General features: G+C 41.2%; 2 protein-coding genes across 8 annotated transcripts in view; one reads left to right on the top strand and one right to left on the bottom strand.

Annotated features, from left to right (window-relative positions):
- igsf10 (immunoglobulin superfamily, member 10) overlaps positions 1–13,414 on the bottom strand; it is an 83,915-nt gene that overhangs the window by 6,730 nt on the left and 63,771 nt on the right. For 4 of the 6 annotated variants that reach the window (XM_085915917.1, XM_085915921.1, XM_085915919.1 and 1 more), the window contains 4 exons: positions 2,012–2,264; positions 1,460–1,589; positions 993–1,383; positions 33–788 (listed from right to left, as the gene is read on the bottom strand). In XM_085915917.1, coding sequence (XP_085772043.1) covers positions 33–788; positions 993–1,383; positions 1,460–1,589; positions 2,012–2,247 — 1,513 coding nt within the window. In that variant the 5' untranslated portion in view covers positions 2,248–2,264. Of the gene's footprint in view, positions 1–32; positions 789–992; positions 1,384–1,459; positions 1,590–2,011; positions 2,265–2,929; positions 3,006–13,414 lie in introns of those variants that run through there. The other 2 variants (XM_085915922.1, XM_085915923.1) reach the window with 2 other exon arrangements.
- Positions 7,930–12,177, top strand: aadac (arylacetamide deacetylase). Of its 2 annotated transcripts, none has more exons than XM_085917268.1 (5): positions 7,930–7,999; positions 9,466–9,688; positions 10,283–10,352; positions 10,909–11,080; positions 11,427–12,177. In XM_085917268.1, the coding sequence occupies exons 2-5, from the start codon at positions 9,502–9,504 to the stop codon at positions 12,033–12,035; spliced, it is 1,038 nt and encodes a 345-aa protein (XP_085773394.1). In that variant the 5' UTR covers positions 7,930–7,999; positions 9,466–9,501; the 3' UTR covers positions 12,036–12,177. The 2 variants fall into 2 exon arrangements, with proteins under 2 accessions (XP_085773394.1, XP_085773395.1); XM_085917269.1 differs by lacking the exon at positions 7,930–7,999 and adding an exon at positions 8,008–8,423.

Below are 13,414 nucleotides of genomic sequence, written 5' to 3'. Positions count from 1 at the left end.
GATAAAACGTTGCAGAAGTTTTCACTACTCACCTGATATTACGATATGCTCAGTTTTGGTTTTATTGTCTTTCGTAATCATCGTCCAAGAGTAGTGGTCTTTCTTGGGGAAGGTGTTTTCTACTCGTAGGTTGACTTCAGACTGGTACTTGATATGGAGAGTAGAGAACGTTGTTGTCGTGCGGTCAAGCTGCAAACGAACCTCACCTTGCATCAGCCACGCGGGAACAGCTTTGATCTCAGCATCGATATTTGTGTGAAGCTCATCCTCGCCTGTTTTCATCTGACTATACCGGTACACCATTTCAGGAGTTTTAGCCAACATCAAGCCTCTTTCAAGTCTCATGGGAAATTCACTGTAGGCTGCCAGGATTTGCCACAAATGTTGGATATGTTCATTGTCAAGGTTGCATACTAAATATGAAGTTATGGTCGTAGTGAGTGCAGTGATATTGTGACCCGCCTCCTCCTCTAAGGTAAGTGAGAGGTTCTCAAATTTAGATGGCCTCTGGACAGTGCAAGACAAGCTGGCATTATTGCCAAACTGATCCGTCAGGTTCATATGTATGGAACCGAGTGGGGCGATGAAATCCCTTGGGGAAACTGGAGTGAAATCCCCTTCGTCTAAGCTGATGTTTTTCTGTTTTACATGGATCCAAGGTTTGATGCAAGTGAAGGCATCACTCGGAAGAAGGGAGAGGCGTCTCTTCTGGTAATGAGTTGGGTTTTCACATACGGGACACAGCTGGCCTCGAGGATATCTCCTGTCCCGCTTACATTTTAGCACTCCTGGAAACATTCAAACGTGATTTTTAGCCGGTTGTAGAGAACAACAAGTCAAGTCATAAATTCCAAGATAGACTTTGGCTCTTGAACACTTTTTTTCCGCCTCATCTTCTGTGCTTGCTCTTCTCACTGCCTATGAGGTCGAAGGTTGAGCAAACAAGTCTGACATTCAGAAATGGGCCAAACTAGGAAAAATACATCACTCACCCGTGTGCTTCCGTGTCCATAACGGGAACCAGTTCATACGACAATCACACGCCCAACGGTTGCCATGGAGAAAAAGATTCTCCAGACGGCTGCAACCAGAGAAAACCTCCTCCGGCAAACTGGTGAGGAAGTTGTCCGACAGGTAGATGGTCCTCAGTGAGGACAACTTAAAGACCTGGCTGTGTCTCAGGGTAACAAAGGTGTCTGGGTGGAGTTGTTGCAGGTGGTTGCCCTCCAGATTGACCAACTGGAGATTCGTCAGGCCATAGAAAGCCTCCGGGCTGATGAAGTCAATGAAGTTGTGGTCCATGTGGAGTCGCTGCAGATTCTTCAGGCCTTGGAATGTTTCTTTGTTGAGTTCTTTGACTTTGTTATAGGACATCTTGAGGGTCTAATAAGGAAAAATCCAGAGAATGTATTCTGGCTAAGAAACACGTATTCTCTTTTTGATGAGTGAGGATAATCACCTGTAATGATCGTAGATCTTGAAATGCTCCGTCCTCAATATTGTGAATGAGATTGCTGTGCAGCATCAGTATTTCCAATTTTTCAAGACCCGACAGAGAGTTTTCACGCAAGACGGTTATGCTGTTGTACCTGGAAATGAAAAAAATACTCAACAATACCTTTCAGAATATTTGAATATAATAAATGACAAGATGTCAAGCGAACCGAGCCTTTCATTAAATGTTATTTTCACTCGGCGTGAAATAGCTCTTTAGGTTTGGACAAAAAAAAATAAATGAAGAACAAGGTGGCTCATTTGGAACAGGAATCTTCCTACTCCTCAAAGGAGACAATGAAAAGGCATTGGCCAATTTTGTCAAAATGCTTTTAATTAAAGGCTGACCCAGTGGCTTAAAAAGCCATTTGACTTTTCAAAGCTATTATGACGTCAGCATCTTGGAACGCTTGAACCTCCAGCATCGTTTAGGTCAACTAAAGAACAAGTCGAGAAGCACTATAATAACCCCTCGTTCTCAGTCTGCTAAACATTAGAGAGAAAAGTGGAATCTCACCCGAGGTTAATTCTTTCCACAGCCGGCTGGATGTGGCCAGGCACCGCGTTCAGGTAACGAAAGGTGCAAAACACTTCTGTGGCTACGGAGCAGACGCACGATGTGGGACAGTCGCCTCGAACCGGGGACACGGCGGCCAAAAGCAGTAAGAGAGACCCCGGGGACGGCAGACACCTCCGCAGGTATGAACCTCCGCAGGCGCTCATTGTGCACGGAAAACTCATTTGGATCTGCATTGTAAATTTCAACCCACCTAGAGACAGGAAAGCAGACTGTGGTCAGGATAACAATGGTGACTAATTCTTCCCAAATAGCAGCAAAATTGATGCAGTAAAAGTTTGGAGGTTAAGACTTGTTGAATTAGTGATGAGCTAGAACAAAACAGGCAGAATTGGAATTTGGAAAAGGCAAATTAAGTAAACAATATAAAATAAAACTATTTTGTCTGATTGTATTTTTTTGGGGGGGGGGGGGGTGTCCCAAAGAGCAGCAGTACTTGATATTGTTGATGACTGTGTAACTTTTATAAATACAAATTTAAAATTTAACTTAATGTGATCAAATATAAGCCACGGTTACACAAATCAACCTTTTTTGTAAAGTACTTTAATTTTTTTAAAAATTACAATTTTGTCTTTTTAAATAATGGCCCTTTCTAATTTATATTTATATTAAATTGCTTTTGTTTTATCAACCGCTAGTTTTGAAATAAATTTACATATTTATAAAAAAAAAAAAAAAGAATGGTGCACATCTTGATGACACGTGATAAAGCAATAAGTTCCTTTAAAGTTTTGTCCGGAATACTGCACAATATTATGACAATATTCTCAACCCTAAAAACACTGCTATGCTCTTGCATATGAAAACAATAACACAATAGCAATGCGGACAAAAACAATGCTAACTTCCCCTCACCTGTAAAAACAACTTGACTGCCACCAAATTAGAGCTCCAGTAGAAGAAAGTGTTCCAACCGATAAACCTTCAGAAATAATCCCCAGATGGACCCGCTGCTTGAGGAGAGCATGTCTAAGGAGCGCCTGAAGCTGAAACTTCTTTTTGGTCTTATACGCGCCCCCCCTACCGCCTCCCCCCTCCCCTTCCCTTCTCTTTCCAACCTGCCCGAATGTAATCCTGGAGTAGCTGTGAAATATAAGGCCTACTGGAAAAGGCACACATCTGCTGGGGAGTGCTAAACCTGGCCAAAATGGCTGCCAAGATAATAGTATTTCATTTCTCTCCTAATATTCCCAGAGAGGAAAAGTTAAAAATGAACGAGACTTTTTTTTTTTCCATACAGCCCTTTTGTATTTGAATATTTTTGGCTTCACGTCTCAAATCTTGTTTGACGTTGACAATAGAGATGTCCGATACTATTTTTTTTTCAGACCGATACTATTACTACAACTTGAATCTCGTTGTTTGCATCTGAAGCTTTTTTTTTTTTTGGTTGAAAGGGACACGAGTTATCTATTTATGGACAGTATGAAGTTTTAGTCGGACTGGAACCACAAAGCAAAGGAGATCGGATAGCCTTCTCATAAACGTGTGGATGGATGATTCATGTGAACGGAATGAGAATTTAATGAGGATCTTTTCATCTGTTGCTTCAGATCACAAAGATCGCAACGACTTCGTTTGTTTGCTGTTTTTTTTTTTTTTTTTAGTCCAACATCTGGAAGCCACACAATTTGGACAACCGACTCCTCTGGAATTTTATTCGTATTCTTCCTTTTTGATTCAAGACATTACAGGAACCACTCAAGTGCTTAAGGTCAAAAGTCATCTCAGTATTTTTGAACGCAAACACTCTAGTCCTTCTCATTCTCCTCGCAGTCGCGATACAAGCATGAATAAATTCAATTAGTCGGGATTCGGGGCTTATTCCTGTGAGCTAAAGTGAGTTTAATCTTCTGAAAGAGCAGATTTTCCTCCTTGCCAGTGTTATGTTCTGGCACTGGCGGCAATAAATGAAAAGTTAAGCTTATTCTTGGGTAGCAATAAGAAGCTTAGTAAGGCTGAGGGGAAAGGATGAATACGGGATTGCATAGATTTGCGATATTTTGTGTCTTGGTGTGTGTTGGATTGGGGAACACAGGAGCAAGGATCCTCGTTTGGGATTCTGGTTCCCCTTGGACTTAGATTGTAAACCAGCTTTATTGTTCATCATGTAATCATTTTTAAAATGTGGTCTGACTGGTAAGTTTGCTTAAGTTGACTCAATACAGGAAAATAATTCTAGCCGGTTTAAAGGCCAAAGGGATGACTCAGCAAAAAGTCACAGCAAGCTGCTAGGCTCTTGGGTATACATGAGGACACATTCACCTGATGACCTTTGGTCGGTGCAGTCATACCGAGAGGTTATTTTGATTCTGAAAATATTCGATTTTTCGCGGCTACACCATGGACTTCTGGATCGCACGGGATGTTGTCGTAGGTGACTGTATAATATTCTTCTTACACTTCAGACTTTAATTGGCTTAATTGACTTTTTAATTGACTTTTATATTTTTACATTCAGCCCTTATATCTTGATTTATTGTCGTGTCCACTGCCGGAGCCAGAAATTTATCATGTAATAATTATCTGGTCTGGCATCTGGGGTAGGTCCAAGCATATTCTCATCAAAAATATGCAATGAGTCAATATTAATATTTTGCGTCCATACATGCTTTAAATATATTAAAATGTAATCTAAATGAGCATTTAAAGTACTTATGCTGATGCACAGAACCAAAAACTTGGTCCTTTTCTTGACCCTGAAACGTCATTGACACACTGAACTCAAACATGTCCCTTTAGCTTCTTGCTGATTTGACAAATGTGTCGCTGACTGTCATCCGTGTAATTCATGATGATTCCAAAAACGGCCACAGAGGTTCATCATCACACGAAGCAAATCAAGCTACATTTTCTTAGCGTCACATTCAACGTTTTCATGTGGGTTGCAAAGTAGTCTCGTGGTTTCAGGCATTTGGACTCTTGTCTATTGTTCCCATCCATACTGCACACCAAAACCAGATGCTTGTCAACGACTTGACGGATTGTCCGCAATCCCCGCTCATCATGCCAGAAACATTGGGAACCAATGTTGCGCTCATTTAAGTGCAGGCTTCTTTTTATAAATTATAAATATATTTTAGAACATCAAATAAAAATGCTGGCGTGGTTTAACTGGACAAACCCTTTAGCTACCCCCAACGTAGCACCATCCCTTCATATGATTCATATGTTTTTGATTCATCTTAGCTTCTTTCACATGTTTTGCCCTACTGTTATAAATTACCAGTCTGGTTTTACTGAGCTTTCTGCTGCATGAGCAAAAAAAAAAAAAAATGCTCAACTTCCTGCCCTTTGCTATATGGCAATAGCTAATAGTCATTCCAAAGATTACTATACAGCCAGAGGCTTCCTTTACTTTGAACATATGTTTCTGATTGCCTTGGTGGATCTTACACCGGCTTCCTATCTACCCGCTACAATAAATTCCTCCTGAGTGGTCATCAGGGGGGGCTTCCAGTCCCAATGAAAGCTGTGCAGTTCATCTAAGCTTTTTATAGGATATAAAGGTCTCACTGGTGTTATGTAATGGTGTGATAATCCCGGCAGTTTGTCATCAATACCTATATAAAGTCTTGGTTTTATTTGTCTTTGGAAGAAAAACAAGGTAATGGCTGGTAAACAAGAAAGATAATGTTGACATCTTTTCTTTGGGTTTACTTGTTCAGTTATCTTACTTGAACTTCAAAGTACTATTTGAAGTGGAATTAAATATACACACACATATATACATGTATATGATTGATGTATATTAATACATATAGACACATACACAGATACACATTTTGCACGTACACGTATACGCATACAAATACTCACGTATACACAGCCGCATATACACATCCACACACGGTACATATATTTATGAAATTGAATCTGAATAAATAAATAAATAAATAAATAAATAAACAAATAAAAATAAATAAATAAAGGAATAAAATATACATTAAAATATTAGGTTTAAAGCTTTCAAATCTATTTATAGTCCTTTTAATACGGTCTGTTATTTTACATGAGGCGACAGCGCAGTTTAGGTCAACGCAGAGTTAGCTCATGGCACCATCTGCTGGGCACTAAACGATACCGTAGTACTTTGCAAAAATAGGAATAGGTTTCATCAAATGAGGAGTACAATATTATTATCATAAGTTGTAGTAGTTTGGAGAATTACACTTTGTTACTTTTGTAACAATCCTATTAGAAGAAAAGTCCCTCTGATTCATTCTATCATAATACATTTGTATGACTTTTATATTGCACAAGAATAATTCTTTTGTCTTGTGTCAATGTCTTCGCCTCCTCTTTGTGCAATCGTCTGCTGATAGCAAAGTTCAAGTGTAGTGAGGTGAAAGACTCCAACATTCCTTATCACACAAGTCTCGTACAGCCGACTACTGATAGAACGCTAATCCGCTGCTGTTTCTTAATAGCAGTCCCATGATCATGAGGCACCTCGAAGAAAAAAAAGTACATCTTGAGATCCAGGCTGTTGCTGTTATAACACGTCATAATCCTACCATTAACTTCAAGGAAATCGGATATATTGGGGTATTTTGAATGATCTGTCATTGTGGTGTCGGGGTTTGGTATCGGTATCCGTGACTACCCAAGTATGCTGAAAAAAAACAAAACATTCCTAGTCAAAAGGTCAAATTTCCAAAAATATGCACCAATCTTATAAATGAGTACTGATTTGGAATGTTGATTAGAGGTTCCACCAAAAGCTGCTTCATGAAGATTGACGCAGGAATTTCTGAGATAAAAGGATTTATAAGAATTAGGCCACGCCCCTTTTGCTGAAAGACAAAATTCGGCAGGCCGCAACTCCGGACCTCCTGCTCTGATTGATCTAAATTTAAGATATAACGTTATGCCATCACTATTAAGATGTACGCAGTTTCCTTCAATTCAAAATCTGCTTGGTCAATTTAAAACCGTAGCTCCTGCAGTTGCCCCGCTGCGGGAGTTCTACAAATTCAAAAGTTTGAAACGTGCTTGCTGCTGACTTCTCGAAATTCTTGAGATGTTCCATATGGCTCCAGCGAGGACTAAGTTGAATATCGGCCATAAAATGCTAGTAAAATATGAGCTAAGCTCGCATTTTAATGAATGCAAGAGCACACTTTGCCCAGCGGGATGTTCGGTGTTGACGTAGCATCGCACAGCAAGGCGCTACGTGGATGAAGACATCCACGAGTGCGTTACTTGACACGCCCGAGAGCGAAGGGGCTTGATGAAAGATTTATCACCCAAACGTGGTGGTCGCCTCAGAAGTTTGGTGGGTTGGGAGGGGGGGAGTGTTAGAGTACGGGGGGGGGGGGGGGGGTGTCCTTGAGTGTCTTATAGTTATTTACTATTCCACAGCAGCTATCCAGTTGCAAGATGAATTTCCTCATAACATCTCTGTTGGCAGGTCTTTGCCAATTTAATTGGCTAATTCCAAATTACAAGCAAGTTTGGGACCCGACTCTAAAAAGTTGCTAGTTTCTCCGCCACGATCTCGAAATTTAGAGAATTAAAAAAATGGTGGGAACAAAATTCCATCGTGCTGGGGTTGTCAGTAGACTCATGCCAACTGAAAACAATTCACAAAACAACTTGTAAAGTTTTCTTATTAAAGTATTTAATATGACAACTTCGAAGGTCACCAGATGTCAACCAGATTCTGTGCGAGAACAACATCTCTCTTCTTGGTCTCCTTCAGAGCTCAATAAGTTCCTCATGCAGAAAAATATTGTTGTTTTTGTTAATAAAGGCCCATCTGCTTTAATTTACATGTCAAATTGATTTTTATGTTCTCTTCCCAGCACGTGCCAGCGACAAGATCGAATAACAACACGTTCACCTCCGTTGCACCTCTAACCCCCCGCTGTGAGAGCTGCATCTGATCCAGAGGCACCTGAAGAATTCACGACTCGGGCCAAGGTGGGACGGGACGGTTCTTGCCTCGTGCGCACCCCCCCCACCATTACCACCACTACCACCACTACACACACGGCTTCCACTTGACCACTCCAAACCGCGCTTCCATGCGCACAGAGAGAAAAAAAGACGAGCTATCAACAAACACGCGCGGCTGAACAGCAGGGGAGGAGGAGAAAGAAGAGAGAAAAAAAAATATTTATTTTTTTGCGCGCGTAAGTTGAGTCGCTTCTCGCCGCTGAACAATCTCCAGCGGTCTCTCCACACAGACGCCGTCGCATGCACGATGAGGTTGGGAAGCATCTTTTTAGTCGTGGCTCTTTGCTCCTTTAGCGCTTATTATATCTACGAGCCCATTCCTGAAAATATAGACGAGAGATGGAAACTCATGCTGACTGACACTTTCTTCAGAAGTCTCAGCCACCTGGTAAGCACTCAACTCTGCTTTTATTCATTCACACTTGCAAGCCGTGATTATTATATATTGCAAACAGAAGTTCTTTAATCACCTTTTAATCTTCTAATCTAATATGTGGTCAAAATCATTCGTAAATTATTCTAATTGGGATTTATAGGGAAAATAAAATCATTTGAATTGATAATTGCTATACATAAATAAAAATGTAGATGAAAGATTTTGCTTTGTGGATGAATTCTTGTAGGCAATGTTATTTGTATTTCGCTGATGTGGTTCCACCAGATTATGTCAAATGCTAATCCATGTGTAGTATAGTCCTGCTCACACCTTCTAATAATAGAGCCTATTAAGGAAACTGCATGTGGTATACTGTTTCTTATCCCTGCCTGGGGTTATTAATATGACTCTTTTTAAAATCACTTGCATCGTTTGTTGTTGTTGTGAGAAAATTAATCGGTGAAGCTTTTCCTACTCGAATAGGTTTGTTGTTGTAAGAAAATGAATCGGTGAAGGGGTTGGCTCTTACTGTAATGTACTGAGTTTTTTTTTTTTATTGTATTTTTGTGTGATTTGTTTTGTAAGATTGCATGAGAGAGCTTGATTCTGTACTCATTGATTTTTTTTCTGGGGGGGCGATTCAGTTACTGATTTGTTTTCCAAAGTAAAAGCAGATGTTTGAAAATATCTTATGTTGATTAACCACAACAGATAATCAGTCAGCTTTCACTACTGGAATCAGAGAATAATTTCTGCTGACAATTTTGATGAAATCAATTCAAAAGATGGCAAACTCATTTTTACCACGAGCCGCATCGTAGTCATAGTTTCCTTCTGAGGGCCATTATAACTGTCAAGCCAAATAAATGTATGAACGTTTCATATGAGTTCACTTGGTGCTTTTAGTATTGGCACATAGTTGATGTACAATTTGTCTTCGCGGGCCTAATACAATTACACTGTGGGCCAGATTTGGTCCGCGGGCCAGAGTTGGACACCGACAATAGTCGTCAATATAATTGATAATTGACCCTTGCTTTGTTTCCTCTTTCAGGCAGATTTCAGTGAATTAATAGGACTGAAGGACTACATGGGAGTAATGTACGTCATCACCTTGCTTGAAAGCATCGCACCGGTTTCCGACGAACACGTCAACGTGACGGTGGAGGCGTTCGACGGGGTGGAGGTGCTGCTTTACCAACCCAAGCAGCAAAGTGGCCAGCTCAGGAGGGCTCTCATATACCTGCATGGCGGAGGATGGTGTCTGGGGAGTTCACGTAAGATTCTAGTGATATTTAGACATCCGATCACGGATGATAAGAAAGCCGGGAAATTATTTCGGAAGAAATAACACACCGTCTGTCGGAACGGTGGGGACCTCAAGGGGGTGCCCGGCTTTTCTAATTCAGGACCCCTGACGACACACCGTTCAGTTTGACACGTGTCGTGCTGTTCTTGCAATCTGTTTGTCCTGGGTGTTTGAGAACATTTATTTGATTTCGAGAATGGCTAGAAGCTATTTTAATTAATGTTTGGAATATTTCAACGGGATCTCGCTTGGATGTCTTTTGCGTGTTATCGCTCGCAGTGGTTGCGTAAATAAATGAGCCTAAAAAAGAAACAGTCAATGAACTCACGTCGAATGGTTATTGTCTAACGTGTTGTGACAACCTTTTTCTTCATTGACGGTCCGATAATTATCCATCCGATAGTTATGGTGCGCTGACTGAAATGTTGGAATGAATTGAGTGTGACCTGATTTGACTGGAGTAGCTCTCCTTTAACAGGTTCATCTGCAGCGAGCAGAGATGAGCGAACGTCAATTACGTTGCCCTCCGAAAAGTACTTTGTGTTCTGTCTTCTCTTCACAGATATGGGTCCTTATGATTTCCTCGCCAGAAAAGTGGCTACGGATCTAAACGCTGTCATTCTCTCTGTAGAGTAAGTCATTCCTGTCTAGATTGGGCTTGGGGCAAATGCTGGAGTTCACTCATAAATGAATTTCATTTGAAGACACAAAACAGACAAAGCGAATAGTAAACTCAATAAACAGGAGTTCATAACCAACAGGGAAATAAGTATCAAAACAAATACTAGCAAAATCGTACTTGGACTTGAAACAACAGATAAAATAAAAGCACAGCAACAAGACAAAGCACGGAGAGAGACATTGAATTGAATGAAAACAGGGAACTAAATACAAACAAAGTGACGAGACAACAGGGACCAACTGGACGAGACACAAAGGATCGGAGGAAGTTGATTGGCTAACACAAGGGACAGGTGGACATAATCACCTGAAGCAAGGAAAACAAAATTCTCAATCAAAATCAACTCCAAGACAAATCCTGAATATTTCAGACCAATTCATTTAGTTTAGTGGCCTTAGCAAAGCTTAAATGACTAAAAAAATAAAAATCTGTTCATACTTGTTTTCTCTCCACTCAGTATGATTATGAACCAAGTTCATGAACATTCAATCTCCTCATCTTTCCAGGTACCGCCTTGCCCCTCCTCACCACTTCCCTGTTCCGTACGAGGATGTATATCGTGTTGTCAAGCACTTTCTCCAGATAGACGTGCTCGCCCGGTATTCTGTCGACCCGGGACGAATTGCGGTGTCCGGTGACAGCGCCGGGGGGAACCTGGCAGCCGCTGTGTCCCAACAGGTAAATGAAACCTCTACGGTCTCGCTAAACAGGTTCAACCAAAAAGCAAAGTCTAAAATCTGAAGTAGATGCCATCTCGGTATACTTTACCACGGGCGATTAACTTTTACATAAAAGCAGTCATGCTGGTTCACAATCTGCTGCCTCTAAAGTCAACTCCAAAATGCTTCTGGGGGTCATGTGTGAATGGCATAGTGACAAGCATGTGGGTTTTGGCTCAGGGGGTTGATGGATCATGTTGACTTTGAATCACACAAGTAGTGAGATGACGCAATACGTCCATGTCATCAGACGCTCTCGGGCGATTTCAGTCAGATATTTTCTTCTCTCTGTCCTATCGTTCCAGTTACTGAAGGATCCGACACAAAAGGTTCAGTTGAAAGCCCAAGCCCTCATCTACCCTGTGCTCCAGGCATTGGACCTCAACACACCATCTTATCAACAGAATCAAGACATGCCCATTTTGCCACGTACCCTCATGGTACGGTTCTGGAGCGAGTACTTCACCAGCGACAGGGCATTTTTCAGAGCCATGATGGCCAACGCCCACAATAACCCAGAATCATCCAGCTTGTTGAAGTTCGTCAACTGGAGCGCCTTCCTGCCTGAAACGTATCACGGAAAATACAATTACAGCGCCCCTGAAGTAACGCAGGGAGAGGCGGGGCTATCCTTTGAATCTTTATCCGACCCCAGGGCGTCCCCGTTGCTGGTTCCGGACGCGGCCTTCCGCGGGCTACCCAAAGCTTACATCATGACATGCGAGTACGACGTCCTGAGAGATGACGGGATCATGTACGCCACGCGACTGCGTGCCGCCGGCGTGGAAGTGACGCACGAACACTACGACTCGGGATTTCACGGAGCCATTATGTTCACCGTGTGGCCGACGGACTTCCGCATTGGTCACCGCATGACGGACAACTACATCACATGGCTCAAGGAAAACTTGTAAATGAAACCCTGACAAACATTCACGCAAGGGTCGATGAATTCTCTCAGTTCGGCATTCATCTTTGTAAATATAGTAGATTGGGAAATGCCTCGAGTATATTTGTCACATCTTTGACACTGTAAGATTATAAAGACATATTAGACTTGTTTTTTTTTGTTTTTTTTACTTTTAACAGTGGTTTTTAATTTTGGTCTTGTATTGCGGGAGACTAGATTCCCCAAGAGATGCTGTTTCGGTTTCCTCGCAAACACAGGAGAGCATCAAAAATTATTTCCTGACTACTTTCATTCCGATAAGCTTCCCACGTGTCCCTGAGTTTTTTTCAAAAATGTATGTCCTAGTCTTAGAAAGTATTAATCCCCGCAGAGTTTGAATAATCCAATTTTCCACTTTTGATGTGACACAAGCGCTTAACCGGTTCACTGCCATTGACGACTATAGACGTCAAAGATCCATTTTAACCGGGCTCGGCAGTGAATGAGTTCAAATCCAACATACTCCTTGAAATCATCTCAGCAAGTTCTTAGTGTTGAAAACAATGTGTGGGAACACGGTGTCTTTGAGTGAAACATTTCTATGGATATTTAAGATTGCAGCGAGTGTACAATCGATCCGGAAGCACACAATTGCACAATGTTTTTCCCGACATGCCAATCAATAAAGAGTTCTTAATGGGGTTAACTTGGGAAAAACGAATTATCGTTAAGGACGATTCAAATAAGCGAGCCTCGCCTTTGCTTATGTCAATGTAAATATATGTGCGAGTTTATTCTTCTGTATTGTATGTAGGTGTGCTTACATGTGTTATTCAATCACCCTTTGGAGATCCGCTCCTGAAATCCTCCACCGCTACAAAGGGATAATAACAGCAACGTGAAATGGATTATAAGAGACTCTCCGTGAGAGAGCGAGAAAAAAAAAAAAAAAAAAAAAACGTATAGTGCTGGTTAAATGGATTACACTTGCATTATGTATGGAATGCGCAAAATACATTTCTGTTTGCCTGTAGTATTACGAGTACACGCACTTCGTAAAACTCGAAACCTCGATATTCCCTTTCGGCTTTGGCCAAACTGTCGAGATGGATTCAGTTTTCATGTTTTTATTTTGGGAATCTTAGACACATGGATGTTCACTATACTGGACATTGTTTACCAAAACAGGGAACAAACTGATGTTGGCTTTGAAAGGTTGAGGCCGAGGATATTCATGAAATTTCAAAATAACAATGTAAACGTTTCTATTTTTAGGGTTGTATGTTATTGTGGGCTGTATCGAACGGAGAAAGAAATTTTGTGCCGCCACGGGACGCAAAACAATATGGACTAGCCTACAAGCCCTTTGCCTCGTAATTATGTTGCTGACGTACGATCAATAAA

Source organism: Syngnathus leptorhynchus, chromosome 7, assembly GCF_054491065.1.
Source record: "Syngnathus leptorhynchus isolate UIUO chromosome 7, UIUO_Slep, whole genome shotgun sequence".
NCBI classification, from domain to species: domain Eukaryota; kingdom Metazoa; phylum Chordata; class Actinopteri; order Syngnathiformes; family Syngnathidae; genus Syngnathus; species Syngnathus leptorhynchus.
The sequence above is the reverse complement of the archived record's forward strand: the minus strand, read 5'-3'. Positions and strand labels throughout refer to the sequence as shown.